Genomic DNA, 23,875 nt, shown 5'->3' with positions numbered 1-23,875 from the left:
TTGAGTATTGATGCAGGCAAGCTAAGGTTTTATAAGGCATGCAAAACATCATATTCCATGGAAAAATAGAACTAGATGATTTTAATTTACGCTCAGCAATTTGTAAAATTAGAATTAGTGCCCATCCTCTTGAAATAGAGAGAGGGCGGTACAAAAAGTGACCTGTGTGCGAAAGAACTTGTAAATGCTACATGCCAAACACGGTGGAATAGTCACATGCTATATTGTTACCAATTGTCTGTCCGTCCTTCAATTCCATGTTTCATGTACTTGTAATTAGCCTACGGGCAAGAACGTGCAATAAACTTATTACTTAAAAGAAACCTATTACGTCATTTTATTACGAGACAGAAGAAAAAATCCACACGCGATATTAACGCTGTTGAACTTAGTTTATTTCATCTTCATTCCACTTCACGACGCCATAAAAGGGTGAGTGTTTCTTGCATCTTCCACTTGACAGAACGGAAAACGCGGTCAGTACTTAGCGTTACTTTGAGTGTGCTATAGACGTCGCTTCTAACATACTATGTTTCGTAAGATGTTGCTTTAAACTCTTCTATTCGTTTTGTCAATATGGCCTCCCGGTTATGGTTGCACGTTGTCTCCCCCTGTATTAACGACATACAAACAAAAACAAGAATTACTATCAGGTGAATTGTTTGAATAATCAACATATTTCTAACTACGCGAGATGAAAAGTAATTAAAGATCTCTTTTTCTTATACACTTCAAGTTAGTTGTCTACATGATGTTATTTGTGTTTTAACCCCTTTTATGAAAGTATTCGTGCAGTACAAAAGGCAGCTCTAGCTGGGCCCGCCCTGGTTTAGTTCACGACAATCCAATGACTGGGTGAGTGAGGAACTGTGTGAGTGAAGGCGTAGGTAGGTGAGTTGGTGAGTGACTGAGTGAGTGGGTGAGTAAATAGTTTGGTGAGCGAATGAGTGTGTGTGTGTGTGTGTATGTATGTGTGTGTGTGTGCGTGTGTGTGTGTGTATGTGTGTATGTGTGTGTGTGTGTGTGTGTGTGTGTATGCGTGTGCGTGTGTGTGTGTGTGTGTGTTTGTGAGTAAGTGAGTGGGAGAGTTTTCTTTAACTTTAGATTTTTACAACTTAGGTTAGGAACTACTATTACATGGCAAAAATATGCAGGGAATTCGAAGGAGTTAATAAGAAAAAGACGACACCAAAGATGATCCCTTACCTTGACAAGTGAGACACTGGCACTCCGCAATGTTGGGTAGAACGGTGTTCTCGGTTTCCCCATCCTCACACTGCATCGTCACAAACCTGGGGACAGAATACATCAAATATGAGAAAGATATTACTTACATACTATGTAACAAATGAGCTAAATATAGATTTAGATTGACTCTAGACGATGCAGGATATCAAATGTTTGTGAGACGTGAGGGTATCTATAAAAATGCAGTGAATCAGATTAATGGAGACAAGTTACTCTCTGCCTACCTATTCGAATGAGAAATACGTACATGTCTTCATCCGAATGGCTGTATCTGCTTTAAACATGACGTCATACAAGAGGACTAGTGATGTGTCAATGCATACCACAATGAATGTATTAATTACGTATTTGATCTGGTGTTGCATTTCCTTGACCTTGGTATTTGTTGTTCTACTTCACCGTCAAAACTAAATTCCAGAAAGAAGACAGCAGGAAATAACCTTATAGGCTGCATCTCATCCAGGATGTAGGTGCAGCACTCGCACACGGTCTCGAAGTAAGGGTCAAAGGACAGCAGCTGGGTGTAGGAGTCGCACATTCCGGAGCAGAACTGGACCTAAGGGCGGGCGAGCAAGTTCACGTTATTCATGTTAACTGTGGCAGGGGATTTCAGCCTTTAGTCCCGTGTTTAATGGGATTAGTGATTTTTTTCTTAGTGCACCTAAAGGTAGACCTTATAAGAGTAATAGCCTCAAGTGGGCAGCTTAAATCATTTGACGGAACTTAAACCTTTGGTATTCTAATCCTTGTTTAAAAGAAGTTGGGCCAGTCAGATATATTTTCTTGGATCTCTGACATTTTTTAGTAAAAAGGTAGCAAAAGAAACAATCAAAACCAAAGGGCTTTGACTATATCTAGTCCATAAAACTGCATGTATCAACGTACATACGCTCGCCAGACTCTATTTTCATGTTAATCTTCCAGCTCAACATCACTCATCATAAGTCTGAGAACCAACATATCATATTGGTCTGGCCTTGTGTAAAAATGATGTCTTAGGATCGGCAGAAGACGTCTAAGACTGCCCTTACCTCGACGTTCTCGGCCCGACATGAGTCAGACGTGAGGTTCCTGATGTCCTGTTTCCTGTCGCAGGGAGACACGTGTGCAGTAGTGGTGGGGAGGGGGGTGGTCGGCGCTGGGGTCGTAGCTGGCAAGGACAGAAACACGAAAATGTGTAACAGAACAGTCACATTCGTTTCGTTCATCTCAGTATTTTCTATTTACTTTTTCTTTTACCAGGGTGCGTCAGTGACTGGGCACTCCTTTTTAGAGCCCTGGGTAAATGCAAACTAACGATGCAACATACAAGGCAAAAACATATTTTTATATCAAATGCCAAAATTGTTATCCATATTCGTTGTCGTTATTCATGACAGGTCGTAAGGTTTGGAGGTTAGATGTCAAAGCGCTCTCCTGCACCGCATTTTGAAAACTAACGCATTGCAAGAGTTTTGTTCGTGTGACCAGGGAAGCTTTGACAGAACCGACTATCGAGAGGGCTCCACGACAACATGTTCTGCCATATGACACATCCAACAATATTACCAAGTTGCTTAGGTATAAACCTGTCGGACGGCATGTGTACTTTTTCTACTATCTAGCATCGTAGATTTGGTTCTTGTTCGACATGTTGATATGCAAACAAACGAGAAGAGGTCTGTAGGAATGTTAATGCTGTCACTGCCCTGATACGGCGCAACACTCACAAACAAACAAACAAACAAACAAACAAACAAACAAACAGACTCACCTGGACAAGTCTGCACATTGCAGGACTGCTCCTCCGTGGCGTCCCCGGGGCAGGTGTCACATCCGTGGCACGGCGCGACGCTCTGGCACGCCCGGGTCCTAGTCTGGGTCCCCTCCCCGCACGACTCGCTGCAGCTGGACCACTCAGACCACACAGTCCAGGAGGACAGCTCTGAGTTAGGGAGTCATAAATGTCGGTACATCAGCGTGGAGGCTCTTCAATGATCATGGATATCATGACGGCAAACGCAGCTTCAGTTTCAACACGAAGTAATACCAACGGAATCATAAACGCCCTAAAGCCCGCCACACAGCAGGACAGTCATTCCGCCTACGACTGCTATTATGCGAGCTCTAAATGATATCAAGAGCAGTTATCTGCCCGGTCTTCTCTAGAGATCTGCCGATGTTTGCAGGTCCCCGAGCCCCGTTCAATGTGTTGGGGTAGATTTTCAAGTGACAAATACGCCCGAGTCTCTGGCGACATTCTGCCAATCAACAAATATTTCCGAAACTCGTCAACTGTGTGATTGGGGCGTAAGGGTGACTGACACATCATTGTCTTCTAATGAGTTTTGGAATTTGCTTCAAAAGTCACATATCAGTTTCCGACTGGATGAAAGATTCCTAATGCTATGAAGTACTTACGACTGCAGGACGGCTCGACGTCGTAGCAGACCACGCTTCCATCCTCCATGCAGATACTGCGGGAAGGAACGTAGAGGCGAATCAGCATTGCAATCTACCTAAATGATGCTTTTTCCGCATGAATATAAACGCTTGTTTACATTTTTAGAACATTTCCATAAAAACATGACAAGCATTGTATTATTGACAAGCTAGACAATGATTTTGTATGCATCAGGTTCAGCGACTCGAGAAAAAGTAGCAATTTGAATCAGTCTTACAGATCGTAACAATAGACAAACAAAAATAAAAACAAACCAATCCTCACAGACCACCACGCCCACGAGGACCTGCCCCAGTCAACCCCCTAAACAAACAAACAAACAAACAAACAAACAAACAAACAAACCATTCGCGGCAGTCCACAACGACCGTTCCCCCCACGGGCACGACCTGTCCCAGCCAGTCGCAGACCTGCGGACAGTCGTCTGTAGAGCAGGACTGGATCTCCTCGGCCGTGGCGGGTTCGCACGGCTGGCCTCCGTTAGCGGCCGACGGGTTGTTGGGAGATCTGGTAAACAACAAATTAACAACTGTAATGCACTACTTGCCTTTACAAGCCCATTTGGGCTTAAATAACGCCATTGTATTGCAGCAGTATAAACTGTAAGGCATATTTAGAAACAATAACACAAGTAGAACACAAGCAGAAATAGCCTGAGTACCAACCTCCGTAGTGACCGCTGGCTCAAAAGAATTCGCTTGCTAACCACGGAGTCTGACCCTGCGCGTATCCGTCACGGCTGTCTCATTATCACGTAATGAGGGGAATTCGAGCTGTGTTCGGTGCCATTTTTCGTTCCAAGGTGTCTCTATTGCCCTGTTCGGGTCCAGTTTTGAAAGAATCGCCATGGCAACAGTTCTTAGAACCTACCCGTTACGAAGAACAGTGTGGCATGGGGAGGAGCTTAGACGAATGGGGCCAATCAGCGAGCTCGTTCAAAATCGAAACGAATATCTGACTAACAGCCGTGACGGATACGCGCAGGGTCAGACTCCGTCGTTAGCAAGCGAATTCTTTTGAGCCAGCGGTCACTACGGAGGTTGGTACTCAGGCTAAAGCAGAAATACACGTTTAAGTAAAATACAGAGCAACCTTTCCCTTCACAAAGAAACCCAAAATGAAGTGATGAATAAGAAGTGCCAATTCCAATATGTTTTAGGGGTGCAACTATACACAACTACATCAGATCCTTTTACCGTTGTCTACTGTGTCCCGTTACTACAGGTGGTGCTGCAGACACACTAGACCAGGCTTAGAATTACACTTTTATCACATCTCACTAGATGGCGCTGTTACCTGTGTCTGCTCTGTGTCCCGTTGCCACACGTGGCGCTGCAGACAGACCAGGGTGACCAGGCGCTCCAGCCACAGTCCACCGGGCACGGCTCGTCCCCGCACTCAAACTGGCCCAGCGTGCAGGTGCTGAAATTAGGTAAATACAGAAATATCTCATAATCCGGTTTTGGCTCAAAGAGATAAGAAACATAGGTGGTATGTACATCACACATCTGCATAATTTACACCACGCCTGCTTATTTAAAATCAATAACTTTGATAGGTGCAAGCAATAGCACTAGATAACATGGCTGATATTGCCACATTTCGGGCAACAATTCAGTTTATAAATAGCTGTTTTTCTTGAATATTAAACAACTAGTGCAGACTATTTGCACAGTAGGTTGTATATGTTGGCAAAACGTCTGACAGTCCGAGAAAAAACAATCCTTAAGCAGACAGTTCAGACGTTCGTTCCTACGTTCCTTCAGACCGTTGTAGTACCTAGTGGCATATAGGGCAGCAACCTGGCTTGCTGTTTCAGAAGCAGGGTACCTTTTTGTAAGGAGGGGTTGCTAGCCCTTCCGCATTTACGTGCTCGAGGCACCTCCTCGAACGCGGGACCCTTATTTCACGTCCCTTCCGAAAGATGGGTGCAGAACAAACCGAAATGCCCCCCTCCGTATTGAGCCCGGGTCTCCCAGAATCCGGAGCTTAACTGTGAGGCTCCTACCAGTTGAGCGTTCCCTAAGCAGTCAGTACTCACCAGTTATTACAGTCTACTCGCATCACCTCTCCTTCCTCGTATATCGTGTGGTTGCCGGGGACGACGCAGTAACAGTTGTCCGCCGTGACGCAGCGCTGCAGGCCGGCGTGCCAGACGGACGGGTCCGGGCACACACAGCCGGGCTGGCAGTCCTCCTCGTCCTCTATACACGTGGCACCCAGCTGGACATCAGAGCATCTGGGGGGAAATGGGGCACGAAATCTTGTTATTCACGCGAATTCATTCAGACTAACTTCATTCACTCCGAGAAGCCATGTGTACCACGGTAAGACTTTCCCACCAGACTCTGTTTTCATGTTGATCTTCAAGTTCAGCACTATAATTTTCTTTTTGCAAGAAAACCAAATGGTTGCAGTGGCCAAATGTGTAGCAGCCTAAGGCAAACGTTTGAGTTCTTACAAACGTCTATTCGACAAGGGGCTTCCTGGGTCTTTGGTGAAAATACTACCCTGGCAGCTTGTATATATATATGCATGTATAATATTCGTATTATGTGTGTTATGCAAAATGGCATTTTGCTCGCTTTGTGTCCTTAATATTCGAAACTTATTGGTTTTGCTGAAATGTAAGACGTTCAGTATCGACCGTTACCTTTGTCCGCATCGGTTCGCACAATCTGAGTAGACCATGTCGGGAGGACAGCAGTTCGTCAGGTTGGAGCTCGGGGCGTCGGGGAGTGTGTAGTTCACAGTGACATTCACACATTCTGGGAGAACAACGCACAGTGAAATACAGGAAATGTGTCTTCATACATGGCAATTAACTTTGTGTAAACTTCTACATAAGGACCACCCGGCCATTGATGTCAATTTTCGGTGACCACTTTTTTCCACGTCGCCATTTTAACGAGAGTCCTGTTTATATTCACTACTTGTCTTGTCTTCTGTGACCATTTTCTTCATGTTTCCTGAGTGTTTACTATAAGGTTTGCCTGCATCGCATACAGTGTACACCAATGCAAAAAAACGGCAGGTTGATAAATGATAGGAGACCTGTCTACATTGTTTTCATGTATCTTTTTCGATGTCCGATAATTGCTAGTTTGTTGTTGCATGGTTTTTGGTACTGGAGGGTGCACGTGATTGCGGTTTTTAAGATAACGTTACCCCACATATGTACACACAAATAAACATGAACCGGTGTCGTACTCACCACACGGTAGGGAGGAGCACACCTTCACTTCTACGCTGTCTCCAGGGCAGGTCTGGCCGTCGTTTTTGGGCGGCGGGTTGTCGCAGGAGCGGTTACGGTAGGCGTAGCCCTCCACACCGCAGGTGGAGCTGCAGTCCGACCATGGACCCCACGGACTCCACTCCCCAACAACTACAGGGGCAAAGTCAGTGTAGGTCATCATTATCTAACCTATCGACTTTGGCAGATTTGTGGGAAGTGATCGAATTTATAATTCGTACCCTCCATCTGTGGGATTATGTGATCTGTATTAATCAGGTTTCATACGAAGCCATGTCTGTGTTATCTAGCATAAAATATTTTCTCCAACTATCCAACCATTTCTATTCGTTTGCATGGTCTCTCGTTGTGTCTCTGTTGCCCTTTGTTTTGAAAAGACATCAAAATAGATAAGATGATAAAAGTTTTTTCCTCAGTTTTACCTTTTCTAGTTATTTTGGGCCCCGACCATTACCCTAACCCTTACCTGAGCAGGCATGTGTGTTGCAGACCTCTATGTCGTTGTTTTCTGTCATGGCAGCGCAGCTCGCTAGTCCGTTAGACGTGGTTGGTTGAGTGTATGTCCTGGTCCGGGTTGTCATGCCGACGCCGCAGGACTGGGAACACTCCACCCACGACTCCCAGGCGTTCCACGAGCAGTCTGCGTCACAGATGTCGTGCGTGCACTCAAACCGGCCGTTCACACAAGTACTGGGGGAAGGAAAGTTGGTGCGATTGGATAAAACTATCTGATACTAGGAAGCAAGGTAGCATAATCCCCCCCGCTAAATAATCACATCTATCTTTGGCCATCTGTTGTCATCCTTGGGACTTACGTCAAAGAAATCTTTCCTACCTCGCAATGCCGAGGTATTCTTTACAAATCTAAATGTTGTCATGATTCTGTACGTTCCGAATGTTTTATAAGCATGCCTGAGCCCTCCGTGGCCTACGGTAAAATGTCAAAGAGCACAGGTTCGAATTGTAATGGAACCGTTGAAAAGTGAGCGCATGCTTACGTATATCCTTTATCTGCAAAATCACGTAAGTCTTACGTGATTTTGCAGATAAAGGATATACGTTAAGTTGGCAAACGATCTAAATGTCACAGTAAGGCCTCTTACCAGTTATTGCAGTCCACATTCAAGACCGTCCCGGCTACGTGTTCTTGTAGTTCTTCAGCTGGGAGGGGGAAATCCGATTGAAAGTCTGTTAAGCTAATTCAACATGTCATTCTAGTGACCACAAACAAATCTAGTGCTCCGTCTTCCTTTTGTAACTCATTTTAGCTACGTATACACTGCAGGAAACGTGTTGATAGGGAAATACAGGTTCCTTCATATTCCTATCGGCAATACCCAGTCTATGCTGTAAACTACAGAAATACCATCATTTGAAGTAGAAAATGTGGACTCTCACATTCAAACGGGTTGACGAATATGCAGGGGCATTCGGCCATCTCCACACATTCCCCGGCCTCGTTAAACACCAGGCCTTCAGGACAGCTGCAACCAGGAACGCAACCTGGAACGAAAGCAATAGCACAGACTCGTTAAACTCCTGTCCTTCAGGATAACTGCAACCCGGAACGCAACTTGGTGCAAACAACAACAGCAGCAGCACAAACTAGTTAAACACTGTCCTCCGGGAAAGCTGCAGCCCGGAACACAACCTGGGACAACAACAGCTACAACATCACAGACTCCTTAATCACCAGTCACTTCAGGGCAGCTGCAACCAAGGAACACAACCTGGGACAACACAACAACAACAAGACAGCCTCGTTCATCAACAGCCCTTCAGGACAGCTGCAACTTGGAACAACAACAATTATCTCTGTCATATGTACACTATAGATAAAAGAAAACGCTGGACTCCTGTTACCTTTCTGGGATCTTTCTGGCACCTTTGACCCAACTTCTCGTTAGTATCCCCAACGTACCTAGCATTCAAATGCCAATTGCGGAACTGCGGACACACACGACTACAAACAACCAAACACACCAACTGGTTACAATAGCTACACTTTCCGGTAACAGCCACACAACCCTGTTAAACAACAAATATTCAATGAGAACAATTATGGACAAATGTAACAAGATTGGCAACATAAAAAGATGTTGCCATGGCGACGGTGGTCTCTGTTAACGTTTTCGTTTATACCCACATGCAAATAAGGACCTCGTATAAGCGGCATAAATCATATCAGTCGATCACCTTCTCTACCAAAATAACACAAGTTGTCCAATGTATGAAAATCTTGTTTTCACAAAAAAATATCGTACCATTTCCTCATAAATTATTTAAATGAGGCCCTCTATGCAAGATTTGTGTCTAATAGTGGCCACATTTACTTAACTTCCAAATGGTGCAAAAATGAAATCCCCATAATTTACCACTATGGATTTATAGTATTTTGTTATTAATTATGCAAATTAAGTATCAATTTGCATAATTGATATCTATCGATATTTATCTCTTTCTTAGTTACATATGTCATGTGTTTGAGAGTCCTACAATAGAATGCAGCTGATTTATTAACTGTCCTCATTAATTATGCAAATCAGATATTGATTTGCATAATTGGCATATGATTATGTAAATCATCACTTAAGCTATCTACACACCAAAAATTATGATGATCCGTCATCCCCTTCTTGCGTTATTCTCTTTCAAAGTTTGAGTCAAAATCAGCTCCTGCAGTTCCAAAAAAAGCCGCTAGGGGGTCCAAATCTACAGGACATATTTTCCTAACAAAGAGCTATCCACCACTTAAAAATCATGACTATAGCATGTTCAGAAGACGAGATTTGAAAAGTAAAAGTTCCCCTGCAGTACCATAGAAAGTCGCTAGGGGGCCCAAAATCCAATCATTAAAAGGTCTTCCACAGACCTACCCACCTACAAAATATGAAGACAATACATCCAGGCATTCTTGAGTTATCATCCCATGGACTTTCACATGCCTGTACAATTCCTAGAATTCTTGCAATCTGCACACAATATAGTAAAATTTGGCTCGCCCCTGAGGCGTCGCCAAAATCCCTGGCATCTTAGATATGTATCAAATGCACCTTTGACTTTATAGATATAGCTTTTGAAAGTTTCCTTACCTCCGTCGGTACAAACGACACCCGCCTGAATGTCCAGGCATGTCCTGGGGCAAGGTAGACAGCCGTGGTACACGGTACCGTCCGGGCACTCTGATGTAAGAACGGGAAAGGACGATGAGAGATAGCGATGTTACAAGCATTGGACGTTTCAGATTGTCGGTTGTAACCTGAGCTTAAAGGGTGCTGATACCCAATAGGCTAAATGAGACTAGTTACTTAAAATGTACAGCTCGTAATGTCAAACAAACAAAAGCTGAATGGGTACGTTTTAAATAATGTAATTGTAAAACAAACAACAAAACAAAAGAGGAACTTACCCTCACACTCTGCAGGTGCCATGCACACCTGTGTCTCCAGGGCCGGCCCCACGCAGCCCAGCTCCGGGATCTGGGGCGGCGGATCGCTGCAAGTCCGGGTCCGGATCATGGATCCGGCTCCGCAGATCGCGCTGCAGTTCGACCACGGGCTCCAGGGGGACCAGTTCCCCTCAACTGTCATGGTGGTAAATACGTTAGTTGCATTTACGTTTATCGTTCATTCAGGTCGCGCTGCAGTTTGACGAAGGTCGCCATGGAAATTAGTTATCTTCAAATATCATGTCACATGGCTAGTTCTAAATCTCCCATTCACTCAATCACTCTGCCAAGCTCACTTGGAACACATCATCGTCCAACATTCATCCCTTTTTCAGATCGCACTACAGTTTGGATAGGAGCTCCAGGTAGCATTTGATAAGTTACAATCATCTGTCATGGGGCCAATAGATATATTACTTTCAAACCTAGCAATGACTCATAATATCATCATTTATTCATACCGCGTTGCAGGTTGACTCGGGACCCCTGATTCAATAGTTACACCTCCAACTGTGTAGTGTGGCAATACGTCAATGTCAATGTTATCATTTCTGCATTGTATTCGACTTCCAAGCACATGTACAGCAGTCGCCAAATGTTCCTAGAACGGTTAAGTGCATCGTTTGTCAAAAGCACAGATTTTTGTTTACTATTTTTTTTACTTTACCTTTCCGCACAAAATATTCTATGAACCGTAGTTCTGGACTTGTAGGCCGACCCTCCACAATAGCCTTGGCTTAGGTTTGACTGCACTATGCGCACACCTAACATACAGCATCACATATACATAACTTAAAAGATTGTACGCCCCACAACTTCAAGCAGTGAATGAGCCTAAGATTTAATTATTTTCACAAACCTAATCCCGAGCAAATTAAGTCGTTTCACATTGAAACTTGTTGCTTTTGTTGGATGAAGCATTTGGCGAATTTTGAATAATATTTATATAGCTGTGCGCATATGAATAGAAATCAAGGCACTGGGATGTAGAATATTCTGGAATCCTCTCCATGTTCAAGGTAAAATTCTTCATAGTTAGACTTAGTGTGTTCCAATGTAACAGATGTCTGAGAAGGCACCGTCATGTTTACCAACTGTCAGTAAACCTAAAAGAATGACTCAACAGCGTTCTTCACATGCTGGTATAGTTTAATGCTGTGACTTTCTCCACCTCCTTGACAGAATACAGCAGAAAAGAAAATGGTAGAATAATGACAGATAATTGCAAGTTACATTAAATCCTCCTGGATTCTGTTCAGATTTTACACATACTTGATATCATTGATAACGTCCACAATATCTTGGATATACTCACACGTGCCTCGCAAGTTGTGTATAATAGAATCACAACATTTAAATATTAGTGCATACTAAAGAAAAAAGCAATGTTAAACATTGCCAAATGGTCGATGTCTAGATTGCGCTTGAGTAAAGGTTGTAAGGCTGTCTGAGATGATTCCAAGGAAGGCTTTAACCGAGAAGGCCACAGCTAAGGAAAAGTTGGACTATCGTAAGATAGTTGCGATGTCGTTGTCTTGTGATCCGGTCCGGCAGGTCAAGTCTTGCCTGTTCTTGTGTCTCTAAGACGAGGGCAGTTCGTCAGGATTGCCCCCTGTAAAAATAATGAAACAGTCCGTTGCACTGGATGGTAATGGGGCGTTTATTACAATAGTGTACAACAAAAAGCATTCATGGTTACTCACTGTCTGGTTTTATAAAAGAAATGTATAGTTTGGAAAGACTTTGAAAATTCGGAATAGCAACTGTTATTATAGATATAAAAACACAGTATAGTGAGGAAAGAACACTTATTTTAAATGCCACGTAAACATGTATTTTTTCTCCTTTGAATGTAAATGTAATCTCCGAATTTCAGTCATTCAGATTAAGAAAATAACCTTCCAAATCTGAAGTCCAAACTTAATTCAAGTGGTGTACTATCGACAAACATAGATAGACACGCTTTTAGCAATTATGTTCAACTGAAGAGGACCAGAGGAGTGGTCTATTTTTATGAAGTAGAAAATAACCCCATTGAATGGTTTTATAGCACAACAAAGTTGCATGCTCTCTTGTAATCTCAATATAGACTTAAACAAACAAACAAACAAACAAACAAACAAATAAACAGACAAATAAGACGCAATGTTCACCTCCGCACTCCAGACACTCGCAGCGGTCGATGACCGGCAGGACGATGTCGTCCGTCTCGCCGTTCGGGCACGTCAGGCTCACGAACCTGACCGGCTGGCTCTCATTCAGGATGAAGCTGCAGCATTTACAGACGGTGTCGAAGAACGGCGCGTAGAGGTGGTTCTCGATGTACGTGTCGTTAATCGGCGCGAAGGAGTTGATCCGGGTGTACGAGTCGCACTTCCCGGAACAGTACATGACCTCCACGTCTTGGGCCACGCATTCGCCCTTGGTAAGATCTCTCACGTCGGTCTGGACAGTACAGACACCTGTAAGACACAAATGTGTCCCACATTAGATCTGACAGAATCCTTTTCCCACCTACTCTACGACACTGTTGTGCAGATTTCGTTTTTTCCACATAACCGTTCAATTAATATTGAGCGTATCGTATCAATTTTCTACACTAGATACAAATTGCAGATTTTCACCTCACAGCGGGATGAACTCTGCTCTTTTTGAGAAATGTGGTGGTCTCTTTAACGTGCTCAAGGTGGGACTCTCTTCAAACACGCGCGGACCGCTGGCTTTACGGATGTATGCGGTTGAACAGTAAAATGAAACGGTACATACTTGGACAGTCCATGAGGTGACAAGGCTGTGTCTCCGTTGGCGGATCTCCCACGCAGGCGTCGCAGCAATCGGTGTCCGTAGCGTTACAGATCTTGGAGCGGGTCTGGGTGCCGTTTCCGCACGACACGTCACATGCAGACCAGCTGCCCCAGTCTGCCCAGGCAGCAACTGGACATTGCGTGTCTTGGCAGTTGAAGCCATCCTCCTCACATGTGCTGGAGGAACAGAAACAGACTTAGTATTCACCAAGCACTAATACAAGCATTATGAGACAGGCAAGGCAGGAACAGACTAAAACACATCACATCTGGCTAAATATTTACTGTTTCTTCACATCATCTGCCTGACGTGACATTTGCCAATGAGGATTTGTACCGCGGCTATTGTCCCCTCCACTCTCTGTACTAACGTTATAGAAACATATACCTGTTTACTTCACTTTTTCCTTGGGGCCTCTTAATTAGGTAGCTTTCAACATAAGTTAGGTATGAACGCGTCAGGTCGTTTGATGTGAAATGACTAGCTGCGACCAAAGGGCGGATATAATCCAATTTTAGAAATCATAATTATGCTCAGTTCAATTCATTACTCATAGAGTGAATTACTGGCTGTTTAAGAGACACGGGGTCGCAAACGGATTCTTAACTCACTAAATAATCAACTCGCTTGAAAACAAACAACCGTCAAACAAAGAAACAAACAATCATGACGTACCATTCCCTGCAGTTGGATATCTCCACCACAGCGCCCAGAGGATACTCCTGTCCGTTGTACAGACACGGGGTCTCACAAGGCTCGTCCGTGCACTCCGCAGTCTCCTGGTCCTCACCCTCACACTCCGCCCCACCGTTACTGGCTGGAGGGTTGTTGGGGGATCTGGAAACGAATTCGAGTAGATATACATTCAGAAATAATGTATCACAAACACTGGTCAGTTAGGTTCTTGAAGATTCGAGTTTCTCTCAGAAATTTAAGACACAACGCGTTTATTCAATGGTATCTCAACGTATCGCTGCATGCACACAGGATCATTCATATTAGTAACAGAAGAAAAACAGCCGCTGCGTGTTGGGTGATCTTTCACAACCGTTTAGACTTGGGTGCAGGATAAAACTCCGAGATGTCATCAACTTTGTGTGCAGGTTGTAGCATTTCGTATTCTTCTGTTATCACAAGCAAGGGACCATCAGGATACATTCACATAAGAAAGACATTACATAACATAAGGTACACGCAATTTGACACCAGATATATTCTATACCAGGTGATAACTACAGGCGAGCATCACGCAGGTGTTGTCTCACCTGTATCGTGTAGTGGTTCCATTGCCACAGGTGACGCTACACGTCAGCCAAGGCTGCCAGTTACTCCACACACAGTCCACTGGGGGGAAGGAAAGTCAGTGACCTCAGTGATACGTACGTAAGATGGCAGTGTTTGAACAAGGTATGTCAAACATAGATGACGGCTTGAACCCAGCATCTATATCGTAAACAGTCCGTAGATTAAGCGCTTTAGCGGAAAATTAAAGAATTTTGTAGATACGTACATGCTACTTAAGCTGCCACTTTACAAAATCAAAAAGCAAAAGCATTATCATGACTGAATAAATGCAGCAGTGTACCATCCAAAGCAAAGTTATATTTCAAACACAAACTTAATTCAAATCCGGAGTAACTATGTTTTACCTGGGCAGTCATCATCTGTGCAGTTGAGTTCCCCATTCACACATAAGCTGAAGGAGAAGAACAGAAACAAGTGTTGGTGTTGGAAAATCTCAAGTCAATTTGTAACACTAAATACTGAAGCTAAACAGCTATATTGCTTGCTTGTTTTCTTACAGACAGTATTTCTTTCGGTCTGATTAGGCATTTTCGAAACTATTCCTTACCATTCCTTGCATTCCTGATAGATGGTATCGCCTGGTTGGTACTCGATTCCGTCGATGATACACGGGCACTGCGACACGGGGACACAGTCTCCGTTCAGAGACAAGGTGTTGTTGGGGCAAACACAACCTGCAACATGTCGTTAGGTTTATTAACAAGGTAATGAGTAACTTAATTCATTTACTTACTTAATTTAGCGAAGTGCATTTTTCGTGACGTCACGTGTGTTCCTACTTATTTGTATAATATGTACGATGCATTATCATTACTTATATGAGACTGATTTCTTTATGCATGTTTTCGTATTAGTAAAAAATGGAAAAATATACGATATATTTCTATTTCAATAATTGAGATTCCCAATAAAAAGATGAACAAACAAACAGACAAACTAACAAATTAAGAAAGCATGAGATCATATTTCAGATAAGGGAATATGTTCATTACAAGAAGTTCATTGATCGTGGTGAACAGGCTGTAACTGTAACAGACATCACAGTTGATGTTGATGTAATACTGTCGGCCTGTACCTGACACACACTCGTCCTCGTTCACACAGTTGCCAGTAGTTTCCCCACACTGGTGGCCACACTGGTTAGCACAGCCGGACAGGATCGTGGGGTAAGGACACGTCTCATCTGGGACACAGAACATGGAGGGTTAGTTGGAAACTTTTCTAATTCTATATCACATGTGTGATGAGCATGTGAAACAGAACATAAAGGGGAAAAATGTAGCTGGTTAAAAGAAAGCTAGAAACAACTTGTCAAGGCATATATAATTTTGAACAGGAATCCTAACAAAACAAACATAGAGTAAACCTCCACTAAATGTCTTCATACGTTGGTACAATGCACTAGCAAAGTTTATATATACTTTACATGAGCAGAATGAACAATGAAATGATCTGGGTTTGTAATATTTTATCCTAAAACGTTGACTATTTTCCAGCAATATTGCATATTTGGTAAAAAAAACAACTGCCAGGAGCACATTTGAACATCACATGGCCTGATCTTAACTTTTTGACAGGTCAGCGGACTGACAACAGCAGGGATTTAAAGGAGTCCTTAACTCCAGAGGGGGGAGTTATTTTCCAATAGATGATAATTTTAGGAAGTAAAAATGGATATTTTTACAGTATACGATAAAGTACCCACTAGTACCGTGCGCATTAAAAAGCATTCAGTATTCTACCGAATTCCCCATGTTACCCTCTATTTTCTGATTAATTAAATTAAACAACCTCAGCCTATGGCCTAATACAGTGTGCCTGACAAAGCCTGACAAAAGTTAGATTATAAAAAGAATGTCATGGGGGTTAAGAAAAACTCGTCTTGCTATGTGTTCTTTTATATCTTATCAACAATTGGCCTTCTTATTGTGCTTAACCACCCTCATTTATGCCGAAAATATCCACGACTGATGATGTATGTTTACGCATAGGAAATACATAGGTAGGGTCTGCACGGGTTTAATGAGTATCATATTGTTTTAAAAAACACACCTTATGAAATTAACCACAAGCGGAATTCTGTAAAAAGTTGGCTGATCATGTATAAATTGATACATAAGCTAGTGGAAAACTAGAGTTCCACGACCTCATACCTTCGCCGACTGATGTTAGCCTTTTCGAGTGAATGCTTATCACTCAGTATGTAAATAAGGTCCTCGATTGCATGAATTTCAAGTGATCCTTTTCTCTACACAAAACACAGCATTAAAGTTAAATCTTAGAAAAGAGGGCCATTGTAGCATTTCCTCATATATTATGTAAATGAGGCCATCATGATTTATGTCTGGTAACGTCCACATTTGATTATCTCCCAAACGCCACAAGAATGAAATCCCATCATTTACCACTTTGGAATTATAGTATTTTGTCATAAATTATGCAAATTAGGTATTCGTTTGCATAATTGATATCTATCAATATTCCTCTCTTTCTCAGTTACATGTCACGTGTTTGACTAAAATGGAATGCAAGGGTTTGTATACTTTTTCACATCACAGATCCTGATTTGCATGATTCTTATACGATCATGTAAATCATCACTCAAACTATGTACATCCCTACAAATCATGACGATCCGTCATCACCTTCTTACTAGTATTCTCTTTCAAAGTTTAAAACAAACCCATACCTATACCTACACGAGTTCTCCCAAGAGTTATAAAAATAATCACTGTAAGAATATTTTTGCTTAATTGGTATCATAACTTTTATCTTTACTACAGAAAATAAGGCAATTTGTTGGCAATGTATTTGCTTCAATTATGCCCTTATTTTCATAGTCGACATATCAATCAGTTTTTATCAAACCTATACCTTCCAACAGGGAGAGCGTTAGATCGTAAGGCTGCCCGTGTGACCTCCCTGACCCCAAAACAGAGCCCTGCACCAGGCAAGTAAAGTATCACATGTGTCCTCCAGGGACGTCTCACAGGGAGCCTGCGCTGGTTAACTAGGTCACCTGTCAGTGCAATTTAACCTGAATATATAGTCTTAAAAATAACAAATTGAAAGGGAATTGTAGACATTTCCTTATAAATTATGTTAATGAGGCCTTGTCATGCATGATTTTTGTCTGATATTGTTCACCTTTACTTAGCTTCCTAATGATACAAGAATGAAATTCCAATCATTTACTATTGTGGTATTTTCAATTAGTATTTCTCATTAATTATGCAATATAGGTAGCTATTAGCATTATTGGTATCTATCGATACCTCTCTCTTTTTCAGCTATATATGTCACATGTTTGAGAGTCCTATTTTGAAAGGCAGCAGATTTATAAACTTTCCTTGCTAATTATGCAAATTAGCTCCTGATTTGCATAATAGATATTCAATTATGTAAATCATTAATCGAGCTATCTACATACCATAAATCAAGACGATCCGTTGACCATAAGTCTAGTTATTCATGTCCAAAGGTCAAAACAAATAAATTAAAAACACCCGCTGCAGCTCCAAACAAGCCGCTAGAGGGCCCAAACGTGCAGAACTTACTTCATGTGGCATGGACTATCTACCACACAAAAATCATGACCGTAGCACTTGCAGAAAATTCGACCTCAAGCTTTGAAGCTACACTGCAGTACCCAAAGTACCCGCTAGGAGGCCCATCATCGAGCTTGACCTTCCCCTTTAATAAATCTACCTATTCACTAAATATCATGCACAACCATCAACAGCTTCTCGAGTTATCCTGTCAACAAACAAATACGCATACATAAACAGCCCACTGCAGTACCGCAGGAAAATGCCAGGTGACCCATTTTTGAACTTGAGCTTTGTTTTCACAATCTCTACGTACCCACCAAAAATCATGCAGATCCATCATCAATACGTCGAGTTATGTTGTCTACATACAAACACACTAACAAAAAAAGTCCACTGGAGCACTTTAGGAAAACGCCAGGTTAACCATTTTCGAACTTGACCTGCGTTCCCACAACCGCCACTTACCTACCAAAAATCAGCAAGATCCGTCAAAGTTCTCTCAACTTATGATCTCGACATACATACGGACCCACTTTACAGCTGGCGTAACCGATAACATAACCTTACCGCGAATGCATACATTCCCGGCGAAGGTAATAACACCGCCTTCTGGAGTTTAGGACTCCTTTAAACTCTGGTTCAGAAGTAGGCACTTTACACTCTAAATGATATAATGAACGTCTACTCACTGCACATTTGAGCATTGCAAGGCATAGTCTCCACTCCTCCGTTAGCTGGGCAGTCCGTGCCGTTGTTCTTGGGCGGCGGGTTAGTGCAGTTCCTGTAGCGGTACTGAATACCTCCGTCACATGGCACGTCGCAGGGGGTCCACTCGCCCCACGGGCTCCAGCCTCCATCAGCTGTGAGCACAGCACACTAGTCAGCATATGGTCATGAACACTAAGGCTAAAACTATCACCCTGTCACACAGCGTATCACACAACAGAAAAATATATATTTCTTTAACAAATTGTCTTAGGAATCTACACATTCAAGGCTTTTCGGGACTTCCAGTACCTTACACAAACTGGAAAGGAAACAATGGCCGTACTATGCGGTTGACAGTTGTACCTTTATAGAGAAGGTAGAAATCAATTCCTCTAGGTTCAGAGTTAACTGCCCTATCAACCAACCTCCTTGTAAATAAATGAAAGCAATAAGCTCTGACCATTGATGATAGTGTACTTAATTGAAGTCGAGTTTATATTTTGGTTCTCCGATGTCAAAAATATGAACTGGGAGAATCATTATGTTGACATAAAAACAGAGTATTGAGGGGAAGTACACACAGTTTCAGGGACTGATGTCAGATTCGAAGTATTCTCCTATCCCTCGGTTTTCGTGCTAATTGTTTAAAGATAAATGTCAAATAACTAGTTTTAGTAAAGCATGCACTGGTTAGATAAATAGACATATTTCAGTAGCCATGCTTACTTGGACAAGAGTCGGTGTTGCAATATTCTGTCTCTGTGGTTTCCGTCATGTCGACGCAGAGACCGTTCCCGACCGGTGCAGTGTAGGTGCGCTGGCGCGTCCTGATGCCGCCGCCGCACGTCTCCGTGCACGGCGACCACGTCTCCCAGGAGTTCCATTCGCAGTCCTGGTCGCACGTCTCAGTAGTACAGGTGTACTGACCTTCTGCACACGTGCTGAAAAGGAAAGATACTACTTTAAGAACATGAGAAAAAAATCATACAAATTGATTGAAAGAAATCAGTTTTTCCTTAAGTTAACTCTGGTCATGATGCTGAAACAATACGGTAAAACGTTACAAAAGTCTGTAAGTTTATACTTTTCATGTGATAAGAACTATTTTTGAAAGTAGAGCCATTACCCTATATACCAGAAGACTCACCAGTTGTTACAGTCCACAGTTGTATTATATCCTTCTGGATACGTCACAAACCCATCAACATCTGCATCTATGTGAGCAAATATAGCAAAGGATGTTCAATCATTTTGTCTATAATAAAATAAAAAAATAGAAATATGTCAATCCGGTTTTCACTAAAAAAAACTCCCTTCCCACAATTGTTACAAGATTGACGCCATTTGCTATGTACACATGTTGCTACATGATCTCAGTGCAGGGAAAATCGCAATACAATTATACAACAACATTCGACCCTCGGGATACAATCTGCAAGGACTGCAGCCTTTTTAGCAGCAACTGCGGCATTTACGTTTGGTTGCCTACAACAGCGGGGATTCAGGCTCTCAACCCTTTTTGTGGGTGTGAAGAAGCGGCGCTGCTTATATTTTTACTTCCCATGTTCTTACCTGGATGAGTCGGATCGTGCACAATGCAGGGGCACTCGTTATACTCAATACAGGTTTGGTTCAGAAGCACCATTCCCGGTGGGCAACCACAGCCGGGCGTGCAACCTACAAGAGCGGGGATGCAATAATACGTCATGCTGAAGTAACTTCACGGATGACATTCTGTTGATACTTTAAACTGATGCGAAATTTCCACAAAGCTAGCTTCATTTTCATTTTGCAGCGATTCTATCTATAGTCAAATTGAGCAGACACATTGAATAGCTCTAAAGACTTAAGACACACCATAAATTCTACAAATATCGACCTTAAAAAAATCTTCATTAGACCCCATCTAGTGGCCTACATGATCCTCACCGATGTTGCTACACTGCGCTCCACTCTGGATCTCCAGACATGTCCTGGGGCAATCTAGACAGCTGTAGTACTGCTGGTTATCTGGGCACTCTACAAGGGGCAAGTGAAGTTCAGACATCTTAAGACCAAACTAATCTTACTTGTTGGTCCTTGAATTTAAAAAGAAGTGTTCAGCTGGAACATCAACATGAAAACAAAGTCTGCAGGAAAATCCTGTAATGAGCTACACACAGTTTCATATCTATTCTGTCCAAATGAGATTGAAGATGAACGACATTTATCCTGGATTGTGCACGTTATCATGATAAATGCTCAAAGCTGTTCAACCTTCTTTCCGCTTGCTCAACAGAATTTGATACATTCCATTCTATAGATAAATTCAAATACATTCTAGAAGGAGACAACCCTTACTGTGTACAAATAGGTAAATATATCAAAGGATGTTTAGATCTTAGAACTAGCAGTGTAAGTGATTGTTTAAAGTCGACATGTTGAAGTACTGTATTCATATACTTGTTATACTTGTACGTAGGTTAATTATTTTGTATCCCATTGTTTGTTGTTTGCATGTATAGTTGTGGGAGACCTTACGGAAGTCGCTGTGCTTTTGTTGTGTCAATAAAGATTTCCATATCAACTTTTCCCCACAGTCATCTGTTTTCATCTTGTAATCCTGCTTAGTGCTTCATCTGAATTGCCCGAGAACTAAGAAAATGATTGGTGTTCCCTAAGAGAGAAATTAACTAGCATGGATTTAAAGGGGGGCATCCCATGGAAGTTTGGCCCCTTTAACGTTGTTCCCTTCCAGGCCGACTATGCAATGCAGGAATCCAATTTGACTGCTTTTGAACACATGACATGACATCACAGATATGTAGGGGCAGCGTGAGATTGGAGTTTCCATTCCTACCTTTATGTATCTTCACTATTTTGGTTGCTTCTTTGAATGATGACTTTTAATGTAATATGAACAGCTGGCGTTGCATGCAGACATGAAATACATTATGTCTTTCCTCACTTTTGATTAATATCTTTTCACACACTGGCAGTTTTTAAGAACATCAACATGCCAAACTGCCTAGACTACCAAACAATTGAACGTACCATAGCAGTCGTCCGGTGCGTTACAGATCATGGTTTCCACATTGGGCCCTTCACAGGCCAGCTCCATGGTGCTCGGCGGGGGGTCACTGCAGGTCCTTGTCCTCACGATGGTTCCCGCTCCACAGGTCACGCTGCAGGGGGTCCACAGGGTCCATGGGGTCCATCCTCCGGGGACTAGGGATAACCAAAACAGTCATCATGACTAGATCCACATTACAGTCATGGCAAAGTTTCTTTATATCAAATAACCTTTTTTCAGTCATACAACAATTAGAAAGCCAATTTCCAAACACGTCATTACATTTCAATGGCACGGTTCCTCTATAATACAGCCGTCCCTTTATCATAGAACAAATTATCTATTTAATGACAACGGTTCAACACTTAGAAAATGAAAACATGATTTTCAAAACTTCCATTGCGCCAAATTCAACAGCCTCCTATACGAACTTATCATTGAGTGATATTGGAATGTTACAATAATTTGAAATATATTGTTGTGGCCTACATTTCAGCATATCAATTTTCAGTGTAATTTTTTCATCTATGGAGACAAGACATATCTAGCTCCTATCACATAATTATTTATCTTCCGCTTTTCTATATACTACTGTACCAGAAAGACTATAATGTATCTTTAACCGGATCTTGCTAGCCCTACTACAGAATCACATCTAGATAAAAATAAAATGCGTAGAATAAGATGCATTGGCTCTTACCCAATTAAACGACAGCATTGCAGAAGTGTGCGAGACTTCAAAAGTTCATTCTTTGCCCAATGCTTATGCTGATACCTTCCGAAAGGTGACCAAAATCATGCTGAAAATGCTGAACAAAATCCTGACCATCCCCAAACCCTGTGCTCTGGTTTTTGACAATAATGCTGTTTGACTTTTAAGTTTCGGTTTCCCTGTGATCAACTACACATTGGGCATGAATGTTTTGAAGAAAAAAACTTATTTCTTTGCGGCATCTACAGAAACGTGCGACAGAGCATCAGGGTGGGTTTTAGGAATGGCAGGGTAGCAGGCAGCTCTCCTACAGACGCTGTACAGGTGCAGAGCGCAGACGGCGATGTGGGCGATGCTGGGGTAGCGTTGCGGGGGGTGGGCAAAGAGATGCAGCTAACGGTCAGCATAGGATCAAAGTTAAGAACCACTTTCACATCCACGTAAGGTCACACCAATCTGATTTGTTGTTCATCTAAGATCTAGAAGAATTTTCATTCACGAAGCGTACAGGAATGAGGTACTTACTGTTGCATATTGGCACATTGCAGGTTGTCTGTTCATAGTTTGACCCTTCACAATCCTCATAATCGTTCTGAAAACAAAACACACATTGATATTGTAGTCAGTACATTTCGGTGATATCTTGACAGACAACTGTAGTTCCGATAAGCATTGGTAGGGGGCACTGATGTACTATGTTTGGATGTGCATTGATGATTGAAGTAATGTTTATCCAGGACGGTACAACAGTTAGGGGTAATGTGAAATATAATGTATAAAACAAAACCAGAGAACATTTCAACTATCATGGAAGAGTCAACAGTTAGCAGGCATTTCGCAAACTGAGCTTAGGTTGATTTTTTGCTCTTGAACCTGATTTCAGGTCTGGATTTCAGTACGTCATCCACAACATGTCCTGAGGTTTTACATGGAACAGAAGACAGACTATTTCTTCATTACATGACAAATCTGCACAAGTCCCTACCTGTGGAGGTGGATTGTCGCAATTCCTGACGCGCTCCCGTACGCTGTCCGTTCCGTTTACCTCGATACATGTCTTCGAACAAGGCGTCCACGGGGTCCAGGAAGACCATCCAGGAGGCACTGCAGAAAAATAAGGAATTTGAATAGTCGAGAACAGAATTACGTAGGCTCATTGGTATGCCGAGGTGTCTTTGTCCTTATGATTCTACATATTTCTTCAATTTGAGTCAATAATCTTTACGGTAATATTTCTGCAATACAGTACATCTGGCATTATATCAGAGCATTAGGTCCTTGTGTCATAGTGTAGATTTTATATCATTCCATTTACAAATATATAACAAAATGATTAACCTAAAGCAGCAA

The 23,875-nt window shown here is 42.3% G+C and overlaps 1 protein-coding gene across 1 annotated transcript in view; it reads right to left on the bottom strand.

The window, feature by feature from the left end:
- Nucleotides 1-373: 373 nt before the first annotated feature.
- LOC136445884 (SCO-spondin-like) overlaps nucleotides 374-23,875 on the bottom strand; it is a 54,869-nt gene continuing 31,367 nt past the window's right edge. Inside the window, exons 48-65 of the mRNA XM_066444100.1 lie at nucleotides 23,511-23,629; nucleotides 23,051-23,117; nucleotides 10,354-10,527; nucleotides 10,037-10,126; nucleotides 8,343-8,447; nucleotides 8,048-8,105; nucleotides 7,411-7,634; nucleotides 6,906-7,076; nucleotides 6,345-6,459; nucleotides 5,733-5,930; nucleotides 4,988-5,113; nucleotides 4,037-4,198; nucleotides 3,649-3,704; nucleotides 3,002-3,172; nucleotides 2,280-2,398; nucleotides 1,689-1,804; nucleotides 1,207-1,292; nucleotides 374-611 (exon numbers count right to left, since the gene is read on the bottom strand). Of these exons, the coding sequence (XP_066300197.1) occupies nucleotides 589-611; nucleotides 1,207-1,292; nucleotides 1,689-1,804; nucleotides 2,280-2,398; nucleotides 3,002-3,172; nucleotides 3,649-3,704; nucleotides 4,037-4,198; nucleotides 4,988-5,113; nucleotides 5,733-5,930; nucleotides 6,345-6,459; nucleotides 6,906-7,076; nucleotides 7,411-7,634; nucleotides 8,048-8,105; nucleotides 8,343-8,447; nucleotides 10,037-10,126; nucleotides 10,354-10,527; nucleotides 23,051-23,117; nucleotides 23,511-23,629 (2,180 nt within the window). The 3' untranslated portion in view covers nucleotides 374-588. The remainder of the gene's footprint in view (nucleotides 612-1,206; nucleotides 1,293-1,688; nucleotides 1,805-2,279; nucleotides 2,399-3,001; nucleotides 3,173-3,648; nucleotides 3,705-4,036; nucleotides 4,199-4,987; nucleotides 5,114-5,732; nucleotides 5,931-6,344; nucleotides 6,460-6,905; nucleotides 7,077-7,410; nucleotides 7,635-8,047; nucleotides 8,106-8,342; nucleotides 8,448-10,036; nucleotides 10,127-10,353; nucleotides 10,528-23,050; nucleotides 23,118-23,510; nucleotides 23,630-23,875) is intronic.

The sequence above is a fragment of the Branchiostoma lanceolatum genome, chromosome 12 (genome assembly GCF_035083965.1).
Source record: "Branchiostoma lanceolatum isolate klBraLanc5 chromosome 12, klBraLanc5.hap2, whole genome shotgun sequence".
Taxonomy (NCBI): Eukaryota; Metazoa; Chordata; class Leptocardii; order Amphioxiformes; family Branchiostomatidae; genus Branchiostoma; species Branchiostoma lanceolatum.
The sequence above is the reverse complement of the archived record's forward strand: the minus strand, read 5'-3'. Positions and strand labels throughout refer to the sequence as shown.